Source organism: Lutjanus erythropterus, chromosome 5 (genome assembly GCF_056507025.1).
Source record: "Lutjanus erythropterus isolate fLutEry1 chromosome 5, fLutEry1.hap2, whole genome shotgun sequence".
NCBI classification, from domain to species: Eukaryota; Metazoa; Chordata; class Actinopteri; order Lutjaniformes; family Lutjanidae; genus Lutjanus; species Lutjanus erythropterus.
Window position 1 is genome coordinate 20,948,213 of NC_139321.1, and position 27,568 is coordinate 20,975,780.

Genomic DNA, 27,568 nt, shown 5'->3' on the forward strand with positions numbered 1-27,568 from the left:
GTGAAACATTGTCATTCCAGCATGACACATAAACATTTGGAACCCCATTAAACATCATGAATACAACATGCTCCATGAAGGTAAAATTTGTCACATTGTGTTGGGATACTGCATCTTTTACCTATAAAGTCTAAATTTGTTGAACAATCTGAGCCACTGAATTGGCCGGGGTATTTGGCCTCCAGTTTATTGGCCTAATGCTCTTTTATTTTCTGAGAAGGCCAATCAATGAATTACTCTCTCTTAAATTGTAGAAAATATGAAAATGTAATGCCTTTGTTAACATCCTGTGTTACGTGTTCAAGTGGACAAATAGTGAAGTTTAAGAAAAGTTGTAGACAGATTAGGTTTAACAGGAATCAGATGTGTGTAAAACATTCTCCCCTCCCACTGACTTAAATAGGCTGTACCCAGAAAACAAAAGTTAACACTTAGGTCACTCTCCATATAATTCTAACCATTTTATTTGGTCAGTTTTGGTGTCAGTTTGTGTTTATGGTCCCTCTTTACATTGTGTGGGTTTAAAGCTTGGTTTTTACATGGTAACTTTGTTGGAACAGTCAGGCAACTGTGGAATTCAGACTGAGAATAAAAACACAGTTTGTGTTGTTAAAGTTACCATGTGAAGGTCAAGCCTAAATAACCCCTGATGTAACGTGGAACAGTGTTCCCCATACCTGCCATGGTCACAGTAGTGTGTATGTGTGTGTGTGTTTGTGTGCCTATGTCTATCCGTTTGTGTGCGTGCCTCCATGTGTGTGCTTGTGCATGCCTGTGTGTGTTTCTGCATGTGCATGTGCACGTCCATGTGTGTATGTGTGTTTGTGTACCTGTATGTGTGTATGTGGCTGGCTGTGCAGAGGATCGAGGAGCTGGAGGCCACGCTGTATAGCGCTCTGCAGCAGGAGCAGCCGGCATGCCAGGCGGTGGCCGAGTCGCTGACAGACAGGCAGAGGGAGGAGCTGAGGCTAGCCGTGGACAAGCTGCGGCGTCAGATTCTCCGGCAGAGCCGGCAGTTTGACAGTCAGATCTTACAGGAGCGCATGGAGCTCCTACAGCAGGCCCAGCAGGTAAGGCTTTAAACAAATCAAGTCAGGTTACTGAGTCCTGCCCTCTCTCAATCTGACCCCTGGTCCCTGTCTGAAACGTCTGACCCCACCAGACCTCTGGTGCCATGAAAAAGATGCAGTATCCCTGTGTGTGCAACCTCTAACTCAGTCTGTAAGTGCATATGTAGAGATGGAGGAGTGAAAAGATGACACAGAATGACTTTGTGGTTGTGTGTGTGAGTGTCTATATCATTGTGATCTGAATACCCTCCCACTCCTTCAGTATCCCTCCACTCCGCAGCCCTCACAGTAGTTTTACACCCACAGCTCCTGCAGTATATGTTAATCATTGAGTACATCGACAACCACAACATCTTCAGCTTCATTTGTACTGCTCCTTACTAACATGGTTTTTCTAATCTCTAACCATAGAACACATAAAACACGTTTTTTTTTCTAGTCATGTAATATACTAACTAATTAATTCCATTTCTGCAATAGTTTTTTGTAGGCCGCAAACTAAAAATGCAACTAACTATATGTCCATTTTATAATAAAAATCCAAAAAAATCTAGATCTCTTCTCACTTAAAAGTGCAATAAACCTGTGTCCTCTTCCCCACAGTTGGGCTTTAGTTTACACATTTTCTCAGTTGCCTGGCTGACTCAATGTTCCAGTGATTAAGACCTAAACAGTTGTTTTATTACCTTAATTAATGATGTGTTTGGATGGAGCATTCAGCATTAGCAACATCAAAGATTCTTTTGAAACAGATGGTATTAAATTAATAGGCTTGTGCTGTAGATTTAGAAGTCTGTCCAAGTTTATTTTCTATGGAATTTGTATTATCCCCTTTTAATAAGTCTAAAGATACTGCAGCAGGATAAAAGATTTGTTTCTGCGGATATGTTACTACACAGTCAATGAATAAGCTGCTCAGGTTTAAAGTCTCAAAGATGGAATAAATTTCACTATTTACTGCTAAATCTGCTCTTTGGTTGTCATGGCAGCTCATTCCTACCCAGCATAGCTACCATGGAGACAGAGGGCATGATGGGAAAGTAGGCAAAGTAGTTAGAGTATATAATAGTTGGATCACAGTCTCAGTAACTGTTTAACAACTGTTTCTTTTGGTTCAAATGTTGATGATTGTAAGACATATGGCCAAGTGGTCTTAGTTTAATTTTTGAACACATTTTGACACCTAACCACAACTCTCTTTGCCTTGCAGAGAATTAGAGAGCTGGAGGACAGGATTGACTTGCAAAAGAGACAAATAAAGGAAATAGAGGAAAAGGTACATATTCAAATTGTATCTGTTTCTTTCTAAAAAAGTATTCTGTCATGGCTAGTAGAGGAAGTGTAATTTGACTAGACAAAGATTGACAAGAGACAGTGTGAGGGAGTTTACATCTACTGTACTGATACTGTATGTGTTTTTTTTATTAACTTGTTGACTCTTTTTCTTCTCTCTTTTCTTCACCTGTTGATTAAACCCCTTGTGTTCCTTTAGTTTTTGTTCCTCTTTTTGTTTTTCTCTTTAGCATTTATTCTTTGGCCTTAATGAAAGTGACCGTGGACCCACATCAGGTAGTATCTTTATTCACTGTATCATATCTGTATTTAACACAGTCATAGTAACAACAATAATAACTAGGAAAGAATTTAAAAATGTTTCCTTTTCTTAGGTGTTAAGGTGCTGTGGAGGCAAGCGAGGACAAAACAAGACCTAATTGTTTTTTATGCATTTGTAGACAGCTCACGAAAACCCTATGGCCTTTTTGATAAATGTGCACTTTTGCAGAAGACCCTTACCTGGAATGCAAACATATTTGAAAATGTAACAAATAACCAGATATACATGAGATTAAAGTGAGATTTATTTATAAATAACATTTACTATAGAGGTTCTTGGACCTGGAACATAAAACTTTAACTCCTCTGTGAGAAGCAAACACTTGGATTTACTGAGAGAAAACTCTGAATCAGAGGACTTATTAAAGGGAGAGGAGCCTCGGCTGGAGGAATGCCCACTCGGACAATGGAAAAGCAAAGATGGAGGGGGAAGAAGAGTGAAAGTACAGCGCTGAGTGAGGGGGTGAAACAAGCTGAGTGCCAACTGGATATGGAGGATTTTGGCAAAGTCCAGTGTCTGTGGTGTTTCCAAGGAAACAACAGTGCAACTTAGTTCACAGAGAAGAAGCTGAACAAACTGGAAGCCCGTCGATGTGTTGAAGATAAACTACAGTCAGCAGAGCGCAAAGATCAGGTTATTATTTAAGTTTACTTTTAAGAGTTTACTCCTTTTTCTTTTATTTATTCTTGCAACAGCTAATTTAAAGGGGCCATATTACACTTTTTGGGTTTTCCCCTTCCTTTTAATGTGTTATATGTAAGTTTTTGCTATTTTTGTCTGCAAAGATCATGTCAATGCCATACCCTGTTACTTGGTGACATCATTATCTAACACATTTTCATAATGTGCAGCTAGTTTGGTACAGAGTATGGAATGTGCTCGGGGCCTCAAGAAGACATGAGCTAAAACTGAGTGCTTGAAACTGAGACTGAATAGGGGTGCTACAGTTATGTATGCTAAGTGTTTTTTGAACATGAAGGAATGTGAACCTATTCTAGTGGAAACCCAAAATAATATGAGGTTGGAAATTAGCTTAATATGGCCACTGCATGGGTTTTTCTCTTTTAGAATACAAGAAAACCTGTCAAAATCAGCAAGTTTTATTTTTATGCTGATTTAAACTGCTGACTTGTATGTAGTTATGCATTAGCCACACTTGCTTGATAACTTACTCATTAGGTTGAGCTTAAAGGAAAGGTTCACATGTTTCCATGTCTGTCTTAAAACAACCAGTATGATCAGGGGTAGTGATTACAGTGACCAAAGTCTGTTTCAATGCATATATGGGCATGTGAGAATTGTTGTAAGACAGACTTAAAAAAAATGTGAACCTCTAGTTTTAGTTTTTCATGGTTTCCGCAGGTCCTTAAAAAGACTCTTAATTACAATTTTGACAGGTCATAAAAATTGATTTATGATGAATTTAATATTACTTTTGTAAAGTTTCATTAGCTCCAGTTGTTGTATGGAACCAATAACCACTAATGCAAACCATCAGACTTTATTGGCGCATACCCAGCCAGTGTGTTGTGATGTTGTGTGTGCACTTACGTGGCATCTTCTCTCATAATGGAAAAAGAAAAAGAAAGCTACTTCTGGAAGTAATAAGTTAGTTAATAGTTTCTGCTAACAGTACTTCCATTTAATATGAGTAAGAAAAAGTTCAACAGCTAACAAATTTGAGGCATGCTACAACTTGTGCAAGAAAATGCTCAAAATAGGAACTTTAGGTATAAAGACATGAGGGTCCAATGGGAAGTCAGAAAATCATAAAGAATTACTTGGCAGGGAATTGTGGAACTTCGATTTCCCTTCATATCCTTTGTATTTTTTTCTAGTGTGGATGTGGTCTTTTATAATAGTATTAAAAAGGTCTTTAAAAGTCTTAAATTACCCTTGAAACCCCTGTTTTTTGGGACTGGAGGATTATCAAATGTTGTAGAAGGTGCAGGAGGGGACAGGATGATTAGGAGATGGGGAAACCTGAGAGACACCTGTACTTGACAACTTGCTACCAAGCTGTTGACATGGTGAATAATAGATGACAGTATTTTATGTGTGCGTGTGTGTGTGTGTTTGTGTGTGCATCTTTTTCTATATATGTGCCAATATATGTTTTTTTTATGGACATGTAGATAAGAAAACAAGAATCACAGAGAAGTTTAGAGAAGATGTGTAACAGTTTTGTTTTTTGATCCTCCTGACACCATCTGTTTCTGTGCCACAGGTAAAACTCAGCTCGTTGGCACAGCCTAACCAACAGAGGATCACATGACCTCATTGGACACGACGGGTACCGGAAGCAGTTCTGTTACCATGGTAACAGACTCAGTGGGAACTGATCGAGACTTGGACCTGTGTGTTCTGGGTAACAGAGTGAAGGTCCTGGAGCAGAATGAAGTTTCAGCCCTCCAGTCTGTCAACTACCTGAGGAACAGGTGAGGGACTGGGGGAGAGGGGATCCAGTGACACACACACACACACACACACACACACACACACACACACACACACACACACACACACACACACACACACACACTCACACCTGCTACTATATACTCACTTTTGGCCAAGGTAGTATCACATATCACACACACCTGACTGCACTGCACACTTGCATGTGAGCTCGCCGCTGCAAATATCTCCCCTGGTATTACTGGAAATTTTATTTGCATGTTTTCATTTTTTCTCACGTTAGGACTGAATGAAATATGTAGAATTTCTAGGTAAAATTAACAGAGGAAGTTATTAAAACGTCCAGTTTGATGTTAATATGAAGTTAATAAGATGATGTAGTGTGAGCCCGTCAGTATTTGTGTTGTGGTTTTAGGATCAGAGAATTAGAGAGGTCAGGGAGGAGTCTGCTGCTACAGCTCTATCAGCTGGCTTCTGCCTCCAGACTCCCCATCATGCAACACTCCCAGAGGCTGGACCAGAGACTCCACATGCTCAGGGAGGAGGTCAGGACCATGGTGAGTACTTTGGATCTCTGAATGCATCAGCAGACATGAATGAAAAACTGTAAAACATGAAGACTGTAATGGATGCGTGAATCTTGCAGGTTGACTTCAGTCACACAGGTTTTACCCACCAGGTCTAGGCATAAATGCTTATTCAGTCTACAAGGAATAAAAAAAAATGAAGGAAGACTTTAACTCTGAAATAACTTAAATAAAACCACAAACAATGCTACAAAAGTTATGTTAAAATGGACAAATCAACACTTTGATATACAAGTTTAAAGCAAGATGTGATTAGCAGGGTTAATTTGTCTGTGCAGAAATATTCAAAATGTAAACAATCCTGAAAAGTTGAAACTTTTTCATGGAGATACAAGTGCCTGACACAAAGTTTTTAAGTAAATTAGAGAGTAACATTTTCAATCTTTCAGACTTATGGTAATCACTGGGATACTTTTTGATTGTATTTCTTCTTTTAAGTAGGGGGGAAACTGGTTTGTTTGCTTGTGCACAATAGAAAACAAAAGAAACACTGGTCACAACAGATAACAAAGACAACTTCAACTGCAATACAAATAATAAAACACAAACTTAGGGAGCTTTCACACTGGCTGGTAAAAGTTGAACATTCATTAACCATTTGAGGAACAGAAGTGTTCATTTTGGACCTTGTTTCACATCTAACCTGTTTGGTTTTGGTAAAAATGGACCCTTGTGTTTTTCCCCAGTTGGTGCCATTAGTTTGTCTGGGGTGGTATGAAAGTTGTCAGTCACATGCTGGTGCAAACCAAACAACTTGACAGAGACCCTGGAGCTTTTCATTTGTGGCCTGAAAGCAAATGAACCAACTACAGGATTTTTGATAGGAGATGTGTGCTTTTAGCATGATTTCAAAAGATAAACTACAAATAAATCAATCTACTGATTGTGAAATCTTTTCAGGAAGTGATATTGGGCTATGTATAAACCATGTGTGTTTATGTGAATCATTTGATAACCATTCTAACACGTGTGCATGTCAGCATGGGTATATGCCATTTTTAATAGGTCAAAGTTGTTAAAATATCTGTGTTTGTAATGTATCCTACTTGGTGTACTCTGTGAATCATCACTGTACAAGACACTTGTTCTGTTTTTCATTATTCATAATAATGTGGTTGATTTGCAGTCCAATAACACTAATAATGCTTATGATCAGTTATTTCTTTGTGAGGTCTTTGTGACACCAAAGAACATAAATATACACATTCAAGTTTAAAGTTTACTTCTCTTGGCTTGGTTGTGAAAAGTCAGTGTGAAAAGAACTAAAATGCAACAATGTTTCCTTTTTTCTTTTGGTTTGGGCCAAATGAACAGAACTACAGCTGTGAAAACAGCCTGATAGTTCGAACAATACATCAGTGTAGCTCAGAAAACAATTTAGCCACCAGGGTTAGAACATGTTGTAAAGCCAGTGTTGTAACAGTGTTTAGATCACAAGGAGTTCAGGAGTTGGTTTTCCAGACTCCACTGTGATATCTCTCTTTTTAACATTTTCTCTCCATCTTTCTCTCTTTTCCTCTTCCCTCCTGCTCAGACCAAGGAGAAGGAGCGAGGAGAGCAGGTTTGGAGAGATCGCCTACAGCGCTGTCAGAGGCAGCTGAAGGCGAAAGAGGACGAGATGAGTCGCCAGTCCCAGTACTTCGAGAACTTTAAAACCCAACTCCAACACAAACTCAGCATGGCCCGGGACAGAGAGCAGAGCCTACAGAACCGGATCTATGCCTTAGAAAAGCAGCTACTGGATATGACTGTTAGCGCAGCAACTGGCATGTCAACGATCAGTGCAGTCAGAATCACCAAAGGGACAGTAACACACTGGGAAGAACAAGAGAGGCTACCTTCCATGAGAGGAGAGGGTGAAGGAGAAGAGGAGAGAAAGGAGGAGAGGAGGAGGCAATGGCAGCCAAGTGTGGGAACTGTGAGAGAAGGAGGGCGAGAGGGTGATGAGGGAAAGATACAGAAAGAGATACAAGTGGGAAGAGTCAAAGACATAAAACAGAACTCAAATGAAGCCAGATTGCAGGGCTTCATCCTGAGCCTGCAGGAGGATCTCAGGGTGCTGCTGGAGAGAGAGGAGGATGCTGTGACAGAGCGGAGGGGACTGTTGGAGCAGCTCCAGGAGGCCCAGGAGAATAGCCACTTCATGGGCTGCAAGGTGGAGGAGATGAAGGCAGAGGTGCACCAGCTGAAGTTGTCTGAAAGCTCCCTAGTGGAGGAGGTTGAAGCACTGAGAGAGGAGAACCACAGACTTCAGCAGATCATTCCAGATGGAGCTAACCAAACACCCAGTCCCTCATCAACGGTCCCTGAATCTACATTCCTGGATCCTGGAACCAGCTTGTCTTCCAACACTTGCTCACTTACCACTGCCACGGGACACTCTTCAGTAGGGAGCTCTGGAGAGGTGTGTAAAACACAATTATTGTTACTGTAACCTTTATTTAAGAGGCTTCTTGCAGGTGCTGGACATCCCTATGAACACTTGAATTTTAATTTAGTGTTTTCAAGGTTTGAAAAGTGCTTGGATTTTGGATAAAGTGCTTGAAAGTTCTTGAAACTACTTACATGCATAGTTTGCTTTCTAGATAAAGAATTATAACAAGTCAGATATTAGCTTATCCAGGTTACATAGTGATGCCAAGTCTACTTACAGACAGGTCACATTTTGAAACCTGAAACTTTGTTGTGTTTTCCTTTTTGATTTGTCACCCACCTTTAGAATTCTGTCACAAAACATAATTTTGGTTGTTCTAGCATGATAACATCAATTTTAATGTGATGAGAAAGTGAAATAATTATTTTCAGTTTATATATGTAAATATGTTACTTACCACATCTGTAAATTGCTGGAAAAAAAAAAAACTTGAACCCCAAAAATACATGAATGCTTGAATCAGACTTTGGAAAAGGTGTTGGAACACAGACTTAAGCAGGTAGAGATACAGTAAGATGAAAAAGAAAACGCAGCCAGTCATACACAAGCACATGCAGACAACACTCACACTCACAAATTTCTCTAAACCAATCCAAAATTGAAAGTTTAAATTAATCTAATCTTCTTAGATTTTCCCGTTTTATTGTCTTGTGTAGTTTGATTTATATGGATCAAGGCAATGGAAATCAGTCTCGCCAAGTTTAGTATTCACTTGTGGGGTATCAAAGTTAACCAGTACTGAGATCTCATCTGATAATCTTTAACTTGAGAGGAATGTGATATACAGAGACAGCTTTAGTAGGAGACATTTATGAACTAAAATGACAGTGTAGTGTGTAGCACTCTCCTTGTTGTGAGATCGGACCAGCCTACTTTTTTACACACTACACAGTGATAAGTACGGTATTTATCACCTGTAATGAAACACCAGACACAGAGGTTAACTGCATCAAATTGTTTCAAGGTTGAATGAGCAGCCTGACACTATAAGATATCTCACAAGCACGAGTCAAAAACTGACATGATGGTCAGTTATGCAGTGGTTTTCTTGTCCTCAAGAGAAAAACGTGCTAGTACAATATAATAAAAACACGTTTTGTTCTGTTGCTCATGTGGTTTAAAAGTAGGACTGTTATTGTATTTAAGTAAACTCCTTATAATGTTGAACAACTTCCGTTTCAGTATTGTTATATGTATGAATGTCAGGAATATATAAAATTTAATTATGGCTTCTTGAGAATAAAAGATGAGGAACATTTGAAGGAGATTATTACTTGCCTACACGTGTGAAATGTGACAAATTCTTGCATTCCTATTTTAACCTCTGATAGAACATAGTTAATTGCACAGTATGTAATTCTGACACTCTCAATCCAAACAACAGCAAATGTGGCATTTGAAGCCATAGTTAATTAGCATGGCATCATGGGAGAAAAAGGAGATATAAAGCATTGACAGGTGACCAAATGAAATGCTCTGTTGACTTGATTAAAATTAGGGATTTCTCTCAGTTTGGAGATTGTTGTAAACATTTGACATAATGTATGTGCACATCTCAACAAAATTTATAACAAAGGTCTAGTCGTTTTTAGACATTTTAATGCAAAAATATTACATATTATATTTTTAGGATAATCTGTCCAACTGCTTGATCAACAGATTATTAGTTTTGAATATGATCAGTTGTTTCCTGTGAGTCATTTCCACCAGTTTTCAATTGTAGACAGATCAAATATAATTGGTAAAAATAACAAAAGGATCAATAAATATTCAGTGCAATGTTATTATTGGATTAATGTTGTAAAATCCCTCTTGGTATTTCACAAGAAGGTATTACAGCATTAAAAGGGTGAATGTTCCCAAAGAGTGAAAGCTCTGTTGCCAGGATTTAAAATGTTACATAACCACCTCTCCTATTGTAAATGCTTATACAAGTGTATCTGAATATCAGCTATGACATGAATTTGGATTATGTTGTATTAAGTATTTTAAAATTTCATGTCTACATAAATGATTCACAACTTTTATCCCGCAACTGTGATCTCTGTGTAGGTCCATCTAACCTCAAATGAGGGAATCGCCCTGCCTCATTTATCTGCAGTTCCACCTGTTCACCACCAGGCTACAGCAGAGAGCAAACAGAGCAACAAAGAGAACCACTCCTCATTTGCCAAATCAGATACTCCACCCAAAAATGGCTTCTTTCACCACTTTGACTCCAAAAGCAGCCCCATCCTCCAGACACCTTCCTTGACTACAGAGACACTAGATGAGCTTGGGACCTGGTGCTCCGGGGGGATCCTAAACCTGGAGGAGAGCCCCAGTGAGGAATCTGATGCCCTGAGGGAAGCCTACAGGAGCTTGGGGTTTGGGGACGATCTCCAAGCACTTCAAGAACAGCGTGACCGCCTGGAGGTCGCCCTGCAGCATGCGCAGGCGCAACTGGAGATGATGGCTCAGGAGAATACTCAACTGAATTTACAACTCAAGAAAGAGAAAGAAGAAGCGGAGGCAGAGCAGGGGTCTACAGGAAGAAAGGTATGTCACAGAGGTTGCAGCAGTACCAAATGTTTTATAAAGCTTAAAGTATAACCAAATCTCACTGTCAAACTATTCCAGTACATCACTGATCAAATTCTACGTATTTGTACATTCAGATTAGCATACTACCCACAAGTGATGGAGCTGAGGATAACACCATTCTCACCCAGGATGATCTTGTCCTGGCCCTGAATCAGGAGAACCGGGCCTTGGCAGACCGGATAGAGGAGCTTCTGGCTCATGTTGAGCTCAGAGAAGAGGAGATCAAAAGGGAGGAAACACAACTGAGAAACCAAATCTCCAAGTTAGAGGTGGACAGAGTCAGGCTGGAGCAGGAGTACCAGGAACAAGGCTGTTTGATCACAGAACTCACCAAGAAGACCGAGGACGATCTCAATACCATCATGGAGCTACAGCAAAAGTTAGCACAGCATATGGAGGAATCACTGGTTGATGAGAAACTGTGTGAATCTCAGTTGCAAAGTGAATATACAGCTCCAATATTAGGATGTTTTCAACAGAACAACCTAGAAAAATGTGTGGACAGTTTGGTAGAACAGATGCTAAAAGGAGAAGAGCCACAGTCTATGTCCAGGCAACAATCAGACAGTTTGACTGCAGTTTCAGTACCTACTTCTCAACATGAAAATCAGCATGATCCATTGCAGAACAGCCTACAGAGCAGTCTGCATGTTAGCTCACTGACTGATCAAGTGTGCCAGCTGACTGAGTCGGTCCAGAGCCTCAAAACAGAACAAGAGGAACTGTCAGGCTGCATAAAGTCTCTCAGAGAGCAGCAGAGGGAAGTAGCTCTGTCAGTCCAAACACAGACAGAAGTGAAGCAGCAGTTAACTCGATCAGTTTGGGGTCTGAAGGAGGAGAAAGACAGCATCTCTCAATCTCTGGCCGGTCTCAAACAAGAGAGGGAGAAGCTTACTAGGACAGTCTGTGGGCTGAAAGATGAGAGAGACCAGTTTATAAGGTCTATGAGTGGCCTGAAAGAGGAGAAAGAACAGCTAACTAAGTCTTTATCTGGTCTTGAAAGAGAAAAGGAGAAATTGATAGAATCTCTCACGAGTGGAAAAGAAGAGAGAGATCAAATCATGCAGTCACTACAAAGTCTACAGACAGAAAGTGACCAGTTAAGCCAAACAGTGCTCCGTTTGAAACAGGAGAGAGATGAACTAACCAATTCCCTTAAGTGTCTGACAGAACAGAGAGACAAGGAACAATCTTCTTACACTTTACAGGAAGACTGTGACAAGTTGATAAAGTCAATCAGCAGTTTGAGAGAAGAAAAAGAGAGAATTGAGCTTTCAATCAGTTGTTTGAAAGAGGATGAAGAGCAGATAAAGCTACTGCTTCAGGGCCTTAGAGAGGAAAGAAACAGTCACAAAGATACTTTATCCAGCCAAATCCAAGCAGAGGGGAGGAATCAGAAGCAGCATCTACTGAATCAACATGGTGCTATTACAACAAAGAAGACTGAGACTCTTGATGGGACAGGAGAATATGCTACACAAAGATGTCCGATGAATGACCACAGACTAACCTACGTACAGGTAATAGTTCTTAAGCATCGTGGCTTATTGTGCATTATTATGTTGGATTACTGTGAACTTATGCAATATGGTTTTGATGCAAAACAGGAGCAAAGTGATCTGATGAGGGAGATTGAAGCTTTGGGAGCAGAACTAAAGAGGTCACAAGATGAACTAGACAAGAGCAATGTAAATGTAAGTTTACACAGTTTCACCTTTCTTCTTTAACATTGTGAACATTTAGGAACTGAATTTTTGTTCAATCTTTCCCTCTCTTGTTTTATATTTTCAGGTCAGCGTTACATCATCATCATCAGAGATTTCACTAACTTCATGTGGTCATGTTTATGTTTGTGGTATGTTCAGGCCGAGAGGCTACAAAGTGAACTGTGTCGATCAGAAGCCAGGAGGGAGGAGGCGGAAAGAAAGGCTGCCCAAGCAGCAGACAAGGTGATAAGGCTCACAGATGCAGCTGATCAGATGGAAGAAACCGGAAAGGAAAATGACAGCCTCATAAGCCAGGTAATTAACCAGATATACAACATGAAAATGCAATTTAAAAAAATGCGCTGTAATGTTGGCTTGACTGCTCCACCATTGGCCTCTGGTCTTCCTTTTCAGTAAATGTAAGTTATATAAAACCTTACAAAGACCTAAATATGATGTAGGAAGTTCAGTGCACTCCACCGGACTACAGACTTGTTTGGTGTTCTCAATGGTGGGATGCTCTTATATATATATATGTATATGTGTGCTGCAGAGTTGGACCAATTTTCCTCATAGTTTGGAACAAACCATAGTTTGTTACCATTATTTCATTATGTTTTCCTTCAGGTGCAAAACCTAAATAAAGACATTATTTTTCTGTCATCTCTGTCATCTCTTATTTATCTGTTCATCCTCACCAGTGTTTGTGTCTGCCACAGGTGAAGGAACTGCAGAATAAACTGACAAGTCTGGCCAGGGAGAAGACTGATGCTCTGTCACTTAAGGCACAAACAGAGGAGCAACACAACATCCTTACAGCTCAGCTTAAAGCTAAGGTAAGAATGGCAAAATATCTGTTTTTTTTTAAATTTTGTACCATAAATAAAGAATGAGTGCCTATATACGATATGCATTGGATCTCAACTATTTGGCTCTTGAATCTGAACAAAAACTGTTAAATGTGTGTGGCACAAAAACTGTTCCAATTTGCTTCTTATTTCTGATAATAATTTAAAGAAAAGTCCTAAGTCCTTGAATTTTCGTTATTTTAGCAAGACTTGTCCTCTGTGTGTTTGTGTGTGCGTGTGTGTGTGTGTGTGTATGTGTGTGTGTGTGTGTGTGTGTGTGTGTGTGTGTGTGTGTGTGTGTGTGTGTGTTTGTGTGTGTGTGTCACAGACGGTGGCCTTGGAGGAGCTAAACTCGGAGTATATCGCTCTGAAACAAGGGCAGGGCAGCAACGATGATCTGAGTACTGTTCTTGTCTCACTCAGGACACGTTACAGTGACATCAGAGCCAAGGTGGGTAACTAGCTAGCTGCGGCTTTTGCAATCTATGACAGAGAAAGCAGTTAGTTGCATGTTATAAGCTGATAATGTGTTCAGTTGCATTTTGTTTTCTCTGTAGTATGATGCACTCCTGAAAAAGAGGAGCCAGACGGATTTGGAATTGGCTCCATTAAAGGTGAGGAAAGAGAGATATAGCTTTTCATTCTTTACAGTACTGACAACTGGATGACTCTTTATGACTGTCAGGTAGCTATTGTGATGTATTAATAAAGGCTAATAAAGTTTGACTGACAGGTGTTTCATCCAATCACAGGCCAAGCTGTCTTGCCTGGTGGTGAAGTGTCAGGAGAGGAACAGCTTGCTGGTTCAGATGATGAAGGCCATGCACAGACATGGCTGTGTGGACTCCACGCTCACACAGCAGATTGAGCAGCTGCTCAGTGATGTTGCTCTGCAGGACTACACTGCTGCATTTACACCAGGGAGCAACGTAAAGACCCAGGATTATATTACAGGGTTTACACCAGGATTTATTTCAAAATTTCAAGCCTATACCAACGGATTCACACCTGATCAGACCTGCTCTACTAAACCTGGACTTGTAAATCAGCAATGCCTAAATGTATTTACACCTGAATCTGGAATGAAATGTAGAGACCTAAAAAGTGAAAAACACACATCTTTACTCACCACTGAATCCATAACAAATGATAAAGACTGCAGCACTGAAGTCATACCTGCACCAGCAGGAACACAAAAGAAAAATGCCAACTCACCTGTGCCAGTCTCACCAATGCAAGAGCATGCCAGTGTCCCGTCTTCACCATCACCTGATGTTCCAATACTTAAAGAGAGTTTGATCATCAATACAACACAGGTAAAAATACAAACAAGTTTATATTCAAATGTGCATTGAGTAGTGAAACTTAAAGGTTGTAGATTATACAGACAACAGTGGTGAGGAAAAATGTGGTCCTAAGTAATGTACTAGTGTGGGATAGAAGCTGCCAGTTGTTTCAGGCAAAATGGTATTTGTTTACCGTAATTATCACAAGTTATTACATATAATTTAATTTGAGATGAATATTTAAATGTTTAAAAATGCGAGACCAGAACACCTTTAATTGCTTGTACTTTAAATTGTATTAAAAGAAACACTATGATTTTCTCAATCCCATCACAGTTCTCTCCCTCCGCCGGTGGACCAGTCCAAGCGACCGGTGGACCTGAGAAATTTGGATTTCATCTTCCAGATATGAAAGGGAAGTCCTCTCCAGATCCAACCAGCTCGACTGGATCTTCAGCGAGTCCGAGTCCTACTCCTCTGTCCCCCTGCATGCTTGTCAGTCCGAGCAGAAGGCTGAGCAGTCCTGAGAAGATCATCAACCTGCATGAGCAATTACAGAAAACTCTAATGAGCAGCTATCAGGTACACTGAAGCTTTTTGAATGTAAAGCATTACATAGGTGCAGGTTAGTGTTGCAAGTTTGTAAAACAAATATTGAAGTCTATATAGAGCAATAATAAATATGTGCTTTGAGTTTGTCACACCATAAAAACATGTTATTAACCACCCAGGTATATTTGAATGATTTAAAAAATAGCCAGGCATATAAAATTAAGCTTCAAAATCATGAAAAAATAAGCAGCATTCTCTCCTCTGAAAAGCTGGGGGTGACTGCTGAAGGCACTGGGGGATAATAACAGCTTAGGAGTAGCTTTAGTTTTGAAATGATGGCAACATGCAAAGTATGCCGTATGTGTGCATAAAATTACACGATAACTATTGTCGAACCCGCTCTCGGCAAGTTGAATAAATCTCACTTTCTCTTCTCTCTCTTCCTCCCTTCACCCTCTCTCTCTCCCTGCCTCCTCTCTCTCTGTCTCAGTTTACATAATCCACAAGAAGCAACAAGCCTTGTAGATACATTTTTTACGGAAGCCTGTTAAAAATTACCCACCAATGTGGCTGAAAGGTTCACTAATTATTAATGCCAATGCAACATTAACACACAAGGCAACTTGCAGTCATTGGAGGGTGCATACTGCCAACGATGGCACCAGATGTCAGCGGACAGGAAGAGGAAGGAGGGGAGGGTTTGTTTAGCCTGATTCACCAGTAACAGCAAATTATTCATAAATCCCAGTTGTCTCCCATGAAATTTTGTAAAACTACCCAGTATGAAATTTTCACTGTGGACACAGGCATTGCTGGTGATTATCAGCTCTTCATCAAAGTGGCTCTGCACAAAATCAGTCCACCTTTTCTTCAGAAATTTACATAAGGAGACTGAGACTGAGACTGAGCTGTTCTGTAAATTTTGGCAAAAAGATGCATTTACTAGAAGAAGGCATAGCTAGCAATCTGTAGGCTGTAGTAAGTGTAGTAGTTCTTGAGCAGTAGAACCAAGGGAAGGGGTCATGCTAAGTTTGGCTCCAGTGTGTCATTAAGCCATGATGTGCCCAAAAAATCCTGGGCTGGTTAAACGAAATGGACTTTCACCTCGTCTTAAGCTAAGTTAGTCTTAACTTGGCATTCTGACTCCAACCTAATAGTTAAGATGGTTGCACCAACTAGGCTTAAATCTTCTGGCTAAGACCAGATCTAAATCTTACACCCAGTGAGGAGCAGGCATAAAGTCAAAATCAAGCCTTATTATTAGAGATATGCAGCCTCTAGTCACGGATGTCTTTTGTTCTGTACCATAAATGCTCAAATAGATGTGTTATTCAGCAAAAGATTAAAGCAGTACCGGTCGGAAATGAATGATATTCAATCAGACATATGAATTAAATACCATTTGCAGAATTTACAAGAATGGCCAAATAGTTAAGAATTCGTCACAGTAAATATATTATGACAAAGTTTATTCAGTTCCTTGTCACTTGTGAACTGAATTTTCAAGGGAGTCTGGGGATATTGCGGTTACTGGTTCAATGGTGAAATCAGTTGAAACAATGTGCTCACTAAGATCTGTCCATCTATTTCATCTCAACAACCATTTATGTTCTCCATTATTTCTCTCCAAGCTTCTTATTTATTATTAGTCAGCACTGGACTGCTCAGCAGTCAGCATTTTCTTGTGCTGGCTGTATAGCTCTAGTAATTTTCTTACCTCAGTGCGAGTTGAAATAGCCTTTTCTTTATCTTCAATTCTCCATAATGTTGCTGCAAGTTAGTAATGATTGGCTACAAATCAGCAAAACAACAGAATATTGGTAACGATGTATCCTAGGCAATACCCATAGTCTTGTGGGCATTCACATTGCTATGCCTGGGCGTAGTTAAGACTGGGCTTAAGTATGGTTGGTACACCCGACGTAAATACCATTCTAAAGACTGGTCTGACTTAGAAGTTAGAAGTTAGGATCAGGCATAGTAAGGGCCAGTTCATGTAGCCCACTCCAGAATATAAAAATTGTACTTTTAATGATCTAACTCCACAATTCACTACGTGCATTCACAGTCTTTTCACATGTTTTCAGCAATTATTTTCAAACATATATGATGTGTATAGAAAAAAAAAGTTCCTTTACCCTGACTTTTGTCTTATTTCTCTTCATATTAAGGCTCCAGTGAGCAGAGGAAGAGGAGAGCAGCCCAGGAAAAGTCTATCTTTCTCAGCTTCTGTGGACCTGGGTTTGCCCTCTCAGACAAAGAAGCAGAGCCTCAGTTTTAATAAACCACATGCCAACTCTCTCCCACTCACCACTGCTTCGAGCCCAGCTAAGCACACTCCTGCAGTGACAACCACACCTGTTTCCACTAATAAGTCAGCAACACTTTTTAATGCAGTCGCCTCGAGGTCTGCTCATGTTACATTCACCCCTAACATGTTTACCAACAATCACTTCAAAGCAGACATCTCTAAAACTACAATGTCTGCTCATTCTAGCTCCTTTGCACCTATGTCACCTAGCAAACCCAAATTAACCTCAAGCAGTGGCACTAATATAACAATATCCCCAAAACTGACAAAGAAAATCACTGCTGTCCCTGACAAATCTGGTGCAAAACATACACCTTCCACCTGTTCAACTCTGAGGACCACTACCTTTGTCTCTGATGTCTTAATATGTTCTGACACAAATCCAAAAACCACTGCCTCAGATACAACTGCCCCGAGCATATCAACTGCCCCCGAGACTAATCATTTCAACACGCCTTCTAAAACCAATGGTGCTGCCCCTGCGTCTGACGGGCTTATATTTGCTGCAACCTACACTCCATCTGCTCATCGCTCTCCTGAGAGGTCCAACAAGTCTGCCAGAAAGTCCACTGCTGCACTAGAAAAGACCAAGACAGCAAAAACAAAACCAGGTAATACACATATCCAGTATCTGAGATTATTTGCGACAGGGGCAGAGCACACAACTGCTTAAGAAGAAATCCTTGTTTTTATATAAAAAAAAGTTTAAATGCCTTTATTTATCTGACAATAAAAGTAGAATTTGCTGAAACTTTGCACAAGTACATGATGGGGCTTTTGTGTATAATATTGCAGTTAATGATTTTAGAATATTACTTGTTGGTTGTATACTGCTGAAATGAGATTAAACCCAGCTTAAATATGGGCCAGACTCTGTGTCTTGTACTGGAAATAATGTTGTATAAAATCCCTGCACAAATTCTTGCAGTTTGATGTTGCCTTTATTTGCCTACGTACAGTAACACACCACAGTACATGACTATAAAACTTCATTAAATCGAATCCTGTTGTCTTCATTTTTTGTGGCTGAATTTTAAAGTTAAAAGGTGAACTGTAAATGTAACCTGCCAGTTCACAAAGAAATTAGTAGATTAGTGTTTATTTATACTGTAATGTTTACAGCATTGCAAAAAAGAAAGGGGGTTGTGCTTGATTTTTCTTTTTCTGATCACCTTCAGAAGCTCCAGCTGAGGTTCGCTCTGTCGAGGTCATCAAAACAGTGGGCCAGAGCAGCCTCATGATTGGCTGGGAGAGGCCGCCACTGGACGAGCTGGGCTGCAGTAACAGCACATTTGTGTATGGATACAGGGTAGGCAGAAATAAATACAGCTGACTGGCACTTGGACTTTGATTTTGGAAGATTTATTGGTCTAAAAGCTTCTTGTACTCACTGTTTTATGTCGCCTCTCAGGTGTTTGTAGATGGAGACTTCCACAAATCTGTCATGAGCTCAGCGTGCACCAAGGTATCAGTCTCTGTCCTGATGCTTCACAGCTGTACATTATTGTATCCTGTCAAACTCGATAACAGCAATTCATGTACTGTGTTTTGTTTTTATTACAGTGTATTCTGGAGAATGTAGACCTGAATGTCCCAGTCCACATCAGTGTCCAAACACTGGGCTCTAATGGTCTCAGTTCAAAAAGTGTGCACACCATGTACAGGACTTCAGTCAGCACAGACCAACACTGACTCACAGTGTCCTGACTACAGCAAATATTGGTCAACTAGTAAGTTAACAAGTCTTTATTTATTTTTTTGCTCTGATGTGACTCAGATCTGATTTTTTTTTGTCTGAACTTTACAAATCACATGGAATCTGATCTTTTCAGTTCTGATGTGGGCAACTTTCATATGTGGTTCTAACTCAAGATACAGGTCTGATTTTGTGCAATTTGAACAGGATTTTTATGTCACTCATTGGCCTCAAGTGTCTTGCGTCCAGACTCTGCATTTACACATACCTCCATGCAGAGGTAGCAGCCATTGCTCCACAAAAAGCCACATATAAAACTTTAGCTCTCATCTGAGCAATAAATCAGAATTGAGAGCTAAGGCTTGCAGTGTGAATGTAGCTTTAGATCTATTTCCTTCATGTCATTGCCATCAAGTGGAAACCTGTCATACAGCAATTTTTCTGCACATGTAAGCAAAGACAAAGTTCTGCCTTCTTGTGCAAAAGGTAGAAGATTAAACATTTCTGTTCAATTATATTTTTTTCTATTCTATTCTTTTCTGTAAATATTTCATCATTTGTATGTGTTTTTTCATAAATTAATGTTCTCCATCACTCTTTATGTCTTTAACAACATGGTCTCTAACTTTTTTTTTCATTTCCTAGAAAGTAATTGTTTTGGACATAGAAGGTGTCTACCCAAAAGTGACAATGTTTAATTTAAATTTATAAGTTTTTAAAGTTTTATTATTTTGTCACTGTCTCTGTAGGATTGTGGCAACTTCTTGGTGAAAACCTTCACTGCCAGAGGTTTGAATGGTAAGTTCTATGCATCTTTGTTTGCGTTTATGTATCAGTATACACAAAATATAGTTGAATATTTTCATTTTGTCATTTGTGTTTCATTTTGTTGCTTACGTGAAATGGTGTTCACCTTGTGATGCAAAACAAATTCCAGATAAATGTGACATTCTAATGGCAAAAGAATACTTCCACTTGTGTGACGATCTATTTTTTCCCTTCGTCCTGCGTGTCCGCCCTTCAGTGCACAGCCATCTATAGCTGCAGCCCTCTGAGGGACCCTCCTAACCTCCACCTTTGCAGACAATGAGGGCGACACTGTCACACTGCTGGGATACCCTCAGGCTCAGGTCAACCAATCAGAAAAACTCTTGTCACGTTGTCATTTCCAGCCTATGAACACGTAGTGACCTGTGGCCGGCCGCTAAACCTCAAAATGATTAACTGAAGATGTCAAACAAAATACCTGTCAGATTCCTGAGAGTCAATCTGCATGTACAAGCAGGTTGTCGGAAGATCTTCCTGTTGCTGGATTCACCTTTTGAATGGACGTTGGGAGTGTTTGCCAGGTGAGAGGCCAGATTGGCTGCCAATCAAACAAATCCTGACAAACTGATCAAAAGTGTTACTTCACTGCAGACTATATGAAGCCAAGATCAATCACATCGTCAAAAGCTGCCTGTGACACAAACATTTACTAACGTTGTTCAACCGAGACGGAACGTGTTGGAGGGATGTCTGCATCTGCTGCACATTTAAACACTGTGTTAAACACTGAGAGATCACGTGTCGTATGGCTTCACCTGCCTCTCTGGACCCTGTGATATGAAGAGCTGGCTGTAAAGGGACTTTTCACTGTATGAAAACTGTATAATGTGCCGATGCAACATTGCACCCTGAGGTCATCTTACTTGATTTATACACATGAAGCCAAATATGAGAAAAGATGATTCACTCCAAAGACTTATCTGTTTCCTTCTCCTCACTACTCTGCGGGGTTACTTTAAACACAGAAGCCAGGTGTTATTTTAAGTTCCTAAATTTGCACACAGTCATTATTGATATCTATTTAAAAAAAAGAGATTATCACTGATATTTTTTTGTAAAGATTATTATAAAAATATGCCAATGTACCACATACTGTATGTCTTTTTGTATGAGTGACACTGTTTTCATATCTAACAGATGTTATGTTTGCACGCTCACTTTTTTTTTTTTAATAAATGTTCACAACACACAATATGATGTTCTTTTGCTACTCACTGTATGTATGAGTGTAGAGTGATCATGGTGCAGCAAAGGTATTTTTCTATCAGTAATTGAAACTAATGATTTCTCATTGTTTCGTTCTGACTGTACAGAGAATAAATGTTTATATGATATGAACTGTCACTCCAGTGTCTGTGTGTGTGTTTGTATGTAAACTCAGGGTTACAGGGTCTCTGTGGGTCCTTAAAAAGTCAAAAATCCAATAACAGGAATTTTAAGCCTTAAAATATCTTAATTTAAAACTTATATAGGAAAAGTTCTTAAAAATTAATGACGTGCCTCACATGTTGTGGGGAAAAGATTGTTTTAATGACACTGAGACAATTACAAAATGACACCAACACTGAACCAAAAAAACAATTCAAATTATGCATCATTCTGAAACTTCACGAGCAAGAGACTGTGAAATACCTCCACCTCGGAAACCATCAGCAAAAGTGCAGGTGAGGCTGACACAAATAACATCAGCCACACTGCTGATTTAGCAGCTGAAGGTAAGTGCAACGAAGAGAGTGCGCAAAATTATTCAATGCAATATATGTAGTAGGAGGTTCCTGCTCTGTCTCCGCTTTCTGCCTAAGAAAGACCCCTGATCTAGACCGTCCTCTCGAAAGAAACTAGATAGTAATAAATGTAGGAATGTTATCTTTTTTTCCACCAGAGGAAGACTTCATCAAACTGCTCACAACAAGTCTGTTGATTATCTTGTCTAAGTCGAGTGCCATCTTGTTTCATCATATTGAATAGAAGGCAGACTCAGACCAAGACAATCTAGATGGATAAATAGCACGATAGACCAAAGAAAAATATTTTGATTATGGTGTGAACTGTCTCTTTAAACTTGCCATGTAGATAATGAATTATAGAACTCACCTTTTATTCAACCACACCTGTTTATTCAACTTAAACACATCCCATTAATGAACACTAGATGGCAGCCATTCCTGGATGACTCTGTGGGCAGTACTGTCTGTGTGTGTGTGTGTGTGTGTGTGTGTGTGTGTGTGTGTGTGTGTGTGTGTGTGTGTGTGTGTGTGTGTGTGTGTGAGAGAGAGTGTGTGAGTCCTACATCTGACATGTGCTTTCACTAGAGATTTAGTGAAGTGGATGATGCTGACGTGCATACAAAGAGCTTCTCAAGTAGCCTAACATCTTAGTGTCTGCACTCCCATTCAATACAGACTAGGCACAACACCAAAAAGTGAGAGGAGGAGAAGAAGAAGAAGAAGCATCAGCAGCTTTAAAAAAGGGAGCTTAATAATCACCTGCAGTGCTCAGCAGCTTTGGGAACTCCTCTGAGGACGTCATCGCTCGTGCTCAGCAGAAAGAGTACCAGGTGGAGGAGAAAGAGTGTGTGTTTGTGTGTGCATCTTTGTGTGATAAGGTCTAAGTGTTCAGGAGTAAGATGTCTCAGCTGTGAGCTTTTAACATTTTGTTCTGCTCCTGTTCCTCTTTTCCTGGCTCTGTTACCACAACATGTTTTTTTTTGCAGTGATGGCATGTAACTAAGTACATTTACTCAAGTACTGCTTTTATAAGGAGAGCTCACAATTTTTCATGTGACTGTTCAGTCAGTGTTGATGTTAAATGTAGTCAATTGAAGCAATTAAGTGTGTGCTGTATTGACCTAGAAAGCTGAGCTCTCCTGCTGCAAAATCTGGTGTTCTTCATGGATCCATCCAGTGATGTCACGATGATGTCACAGCAGTGTAGTTGGTATTAAGGAAGAAGTACACACCATTTGAGCTTGGATTTCTAGGCTCAATCCCAAACCAGCCCCTACGCACTCGCCCTAACCACTCTTGCTCTGTTTGTGTGTTCAGGTGGAGGGTCCGCCACATTGAGTGTCATCATAAACCAGTCAGCCTGAAGGGTGGGTGGGTTATAGAGCCCTCCAACTGCTCCAACAAAATGTTGAAGAAAACAGATGTGGCCAAAGAGCCATGAGAAAAAGTTTTTATTTATGTAATTAATCACTTTAGTCACTATGTCATGGATGTAATGAGTGTGCCTGTCATCGCCACTTTGTCAGTGCTGTTTATAAGATCATTGTTTTAAGATTTATTCAATTACAATATCCATCATGATGAGTGTTCCTGTTTCCACCAGAGAGAGGTGGAGACTTCCCAAATCTTGCCAGTGTATTTACACCCTCCCTCTTATTTAAGTGACTCCGCAACTGCAGGTGTGACTCCACAGCAAGTCCTTCTCGCCACTGAGTGGGAGTTTGTAGGGGCAGTTTGGGATTGAGCCATGGTCTCTGGGTAGTCAGGGTGCATGCTGATGAGTATTTTTGTTACCTCACGCTATACTTGGTCCAACAAAATAGTAGCTATAGGCTGTGTGCTGGTGATACACAGCAACATCTGAGTGGGCATCAGAAGTCGTGTATCCTGGTACATGTAGGTACTGCCGGCGCAGCTCCACAAGCAGGAGAAATCAGTTTTCTTGGTCAGTGTAACACACACTGAGGACTTTATTGCTTCATTTGCAACAGCATTTACCATCAACCCTGACTGGACATCCACATGAAAAGTGGGGAACTTTCCCTTTAGGTAAAATAAGAGATTCTTTGTCATTTACTTGAGTATGTCCATTTTAAGTTCCTACACACTACGAGTGTAGAAAATATTTTGCACTGTTATAAATTAAGTATTTGAAGACTTCTTCCACCCTTTGCATGTGAACAAACACAACAACAAAAAAAATTCCCATACTACAGATGAGTAAAGAAATGGTTAGAGATGTAAGCCCTATGGTACATCTACTCCAGGATTCTATTACAGTAAATTGATTATATTGTATATTAATCACAAAATCTCATCTGTTTCATATTTTTCTTTGGTCTTAACAAAACATTCTCAATAAAGAATGCCTAGTTTGAAAATTCACCTTACTGATATGGTGTGCATGGCCTTTAAGTTTAGTTTGCATCAGTGGTGGGGAAGTATTCATCATTTACTTAAGTAAAAGTACTAATACCACACTGTAGAAATACACTTACTTTGTTACTTGTTAAAAGTAACTTCCCTGTTAAAAGTATGGAAGTACAATTTGCTTAAAATATTGAAAGTAAAAGTACTAGTTGTTCAACACAGAAAAATTTGACTGTGACTGTTGAACTATATCATTGTTTTATTATTAGTCATGTGTTAAAATAAAAGCAGGGTTGTACTGTTGTTTAATATTTTTACATATAAAATTCCTTAAAAATTGTTTTCAAAATAGTTGTCAGTTTTCTTTGACTTGACTTATCCTTTCAGCTCTACTTGTATAAACTGTTGAGTAGTTTAATTTTTTAACAAAATACGGTATTCTATAAGCTCTTTGTGTGTTTTGAATGCAAAAATCTTAATTTGTAAAGTAGGTAGTTACTAAAGCTGTCACGTAAAAAGAAAAGTACAATATTGCCCTCGGAGATGTAGTGGAGTAGAAGTAGAAAGTGTCACAAAAAGAAAAGAATAAAGTAAAGTACCTTAAATTTTCACTTAAGTACAGTACTTAACTGAATGCACTAAGCTACATTCCATTACTGGTTTGCATGCATCAAAAATAACATCACTTCATTTGTGAGAAAGAATAGAGTTCTTTGCGCTGTCTGCATGTTGGTTTGTAAGTGGACTAAGTTTTCAGTGAACTGGTGGTCTACTCTAGTCCTGCACTGCACCAGCTAAAGAGGCTTCGATTAAAAACTGCGCTGCAGCTGCTTGACACAACTGAATCAGCGTAAAGAAGCTGGACCCTGTGGACTCTCATTACACTCTCCAGGGAGACTCACCTCCATTATTAACACACATATGATGCACATGTCTCAGTAAATCCGTGTGTGCATAACGTCTTGTTTACTTGAGTTAATGACCTCGGTGTTAATTAATTTTCCGTGCTGGATGTTAATGATGCCAAGCTCAGCTCTGACTCCTCACATGTAGGCCAACATGAGAGTTAGAGACTGATGGAGGAGAGGGATAAAAAGGAAGTGTGTATGCATCACTTGTCACAGGAGTGTCAGTGACAACGACAGCTGGGCTCAAGCTTCCTTCCTGCAAGAATATTCTGTTGTGATGCTTAAAGACACTTCTGGAGCTTTCTTTATGTGTGTGCGTCTCTGCATATGTGGCTGTGAGTGTATCATCACTGCAGGGGATAGCTCCTTCTCACAGGAGTGTGCGTGTGTGTGTGTGTGCAGACAGACAGTTGTCATCAGCATGGTGTCTCTAAGAGGAGGTGGGGGGGCTTCATTGGAAAAGGAGCGGCAGATGAGAAAGAGGAGAGGAGGGATGGTGTGTTGTGGTTTTAATTTCACCCAGAGGGGACATTGTCACTCCGTCACTGCCACTGACACCTTGAGCGTCCTGGGGCTTGAGTGGGGTGGCGTTCTGGAGTCGACTTCCAGACCTCCAGGGTGCCAGCTTGCTGCTCACGCCCAGAGATGAGCTCTAAAAGTGGGTTTGTGTCTGGGCAGATGGGTCTTGATGCTGGAAGGTGGTTGTGTTTTGATTTGTTGTGGTTGTGATACTATCCCTGCTGTGTGTGTATGTGCGTGTCACTGCAGGCCTGTGTGTGAGCTTGCATGGATATTGTCATATTATGCAAACACATTCATACATGCTAAAAATGTTATCACATGAAAATTGCCAACTGCTGAGATCTTCCGATTTTTGTATGCATACAGTTTGTAATGCCTCCTTTTATTCTCACCATAAAAGTAGAAGTACTGACTCAACTTCTTTACTCAAGTAAAATAGAAAAAGATCAGACTGAAATGTACTAAAATTAGAAAAATTTAAAAAGTGGCTCTCTGAAGCTGTTTCTGTGCAAAGCTAAATGAACCTCACCCTTTGTTTGTTTTAGTTTTTTTGTCATGTTATGTCTTTTGTTTTAATCTTGTTTGGTCTTTTACATCATTTTCATTTTGTTAGATTTTTACGTTGTTTTTCTCAAAACTTTTATGTTGTTTTCAACTTGTTTCTTCCTAGACGTTTTCGTCTTGTTATGTCTTTTATAGTCGTTTATGTTGTTTTCGTCTTATGTTTTTGTCTTGTTTTTGTTAGGCCTGTGAGTTATTTTTGTATTATTAACATCTCAAGTCATTTTTGTCTTGTTTCATCTTTAACGTTGTTTTTGTCTTGTTATGTCTTTTTTGTTGTTACACTGTTCTCATCTTGTTATGTCTTTCACATCTTTTGTCAGGTCTTGTTTATTTTTGCCATTTTGCATCTTATTGTCTTATTATGTCTTATTACATCTTATTACTTGTTGTTACATGTTTTACTTGTTATACCTTGTACATCCTTCTTGTCTTCTTAGGTCTTTTTGCATCGTTTTTGTCTTTTATGTCTTTTAATTAATTTTCATCTTGTTTCATCTTTAACATCATTTTTGTCTCGTTATGTCTTTTGCGTCCTGTCTTTTTTTGTCTTTTTGTTGTTTTTGTCTTGTTATGTCCTCTACATTTCCTTTTGTTGTCTTCGACTTGTGTCTTTTACAACATTTTTGTCTTGTTCCATCTTTTATGTTTTGTTTTGTTTGTCAAGCCTGTTTTGAAAATGTAAGGAGTAGAAAGTATAACTCTACTTAAGCAAAGTAATGGAGTATTTGCTCTTAGTTACTTCCCACCTCTGGTGATAATAACCCTGCTGGATGTGTGTGTGTGTGTGTTTGTGTCATGTGCAGGCGTGTGTGTGAGCCGACATGGATATCGTCGTATTATGCAAACACATTCATACATGCTAAAAATGTCATCACATGAAAATTACTTGCTGCTGAGAGCTCATGCTTCTTGTACTGTATGTGCACAGATTTGGCATTTTGTATCCCCGTCTTTCTCTCCTCAGTGTTTTGATGCCTCCTTTATTCTCACCATCTCTTGTGTCTGTTGTTGTGGCCGTATCAGTCCATCTCAGTGTCAGTTATATTTAGAGGCAAAGCACTATCAGAGCGTACAGCTGGCCGCCCGTGATTCAATTCTGACAGATCTACAGCTTTCAAAGCAATCTCCTCTCTTTTTGTCTCGCTCATTTTTCTGCCTATCTCCACCCCCTCTTCTTTTTTTTCCCTCTCACCGACCTCCCTTTTCTCTTCACTCCACTCCCTCCTCTTATGCTATTTTCACCTTCATACTTCAAGCCAATCTCCCTTGTTTTTTTCCCCTCTTTGTTTGTATTGTTTGTTTATACACCTTAATCTCTCTATTTCCACTCAGTCTCTTTTTTATATAACCATCATTTTCTCCTATCATCTTTACCATTTTCTCACCCAAGTCGTTTATATTTTTCTCTTCTATTTTACCCTTCTCTTTGCTACTTTCTCAGTTCATTTTGAAGGGCCTTATTGCTGGTGCGCATCATGAAACTCCATCTCTCTTCCAGCTTCCACTCTACAGTAGCTTCCTTTCAGTTTTCTCCACATCTTTA

At 39.7% G+C, this 27,568-nt stretch overlaps 2 protein-coding genes across 2 annotated transcripts in view; both read left to right on the forward strand.

Annotated features, from left to right (window-relative positions):
* Positions 1 to 5,032, forward strand: part of jakmip1 (janus kinase and microtubule interacting protein 1) — a 33,257-nt gene extending 28,225 nt beyond the window's left edge. Inside the window, exons 20-24 of the mRNA XM_084719126.1 lie at positions 861 to 1,070; positions 2,281 to 2,346; positions 2,563 to 2,639; positions 2,738 to 3,318; positions 4,913 to 5,032. Coding sequence (XP_084575252.1) covers positions 861 to 1,070; positions 2,281 to 2,346; positions 2,563 to 2,613 — 327 coding nt within the window. The 3' untranslated portion in view covers positions 2,614 to 2,639; positions 2,738 to 3,318; positions 4,913 to 5,032. The remainder of the gene's footprint in view (positions 1 to 860; positions 1,071 to 2,280; positions 2,347 to 2,562; positions 2,640 to 2,737; positions 3,319 to 4,912) is intronic.
* On the forward strand, positions 4,957 to 20,387 carry LOC146326774 (uncharacterized). The gene is made up of 18 exons (XM_084719125.1): positions 4,957 to 5,123; positions 5,519 to 5,660; positions 7,225 to 8,094; positions 10,177 to 10,662; positions 10,782 to 12,227; positions 12,315 to 12,401; positions 12,573 to 12,728; positions 13,133 to 13,249; positions 13,590 to 13,712; positions 13,819 to 13,875; positions 14,014 to 14,577; positions 14,884 to 15,129; positions 17,271 to 18,021; positions 18,589 to 18,719; positions 18,822 to 18,875; positions 18,974 to 19,140; positions 19,856 to 19,904; positions 20,131 to 20,387. Exons 1-16 carry the CDS (start codon positions 4,957 to 4,959, stop codon positions 19,100 to 19,102), a joined length of 5,526 nt encoding a protein of 1,841 aa, XP_084575251.1. The 3' UTR covers positions 19,103 to 19,140; positions 19,856 to 19,904; positions 20,131 to 20,387.
* The last annotated feature ends 7,181 nt before the right edge of the window (positions 20,388 to 27,568 follow it).

What these genes read in the sequence shown, in the direction of transcription:
- LOC146326774 (XM_084719125.1), top strand. Translation starts at nt 4,957, where the DNA reads ATGACCTCATTGGACACGACGGGTACCGGAAGCAGTTCTGTTACCATG. An exon ending in GGGAGGAGGTCAGGACCATG is followed by an intron (nt 5,661 to 7,224) that starts GTGAGTACTTTG and finishes CCTCCTGCTCAG; the next exon opens with ACCAAGGAGAAGGAGCGAGG. An exon ending in TGAGCTCAGCGTGCACCAAG is followed by an intron (nt 18,876 to 18,973) that starts GTATCAGTCTCT and finishes TTTTTATTACAG; the next exon opens with TGTATTCTGGAGAATGTAGA.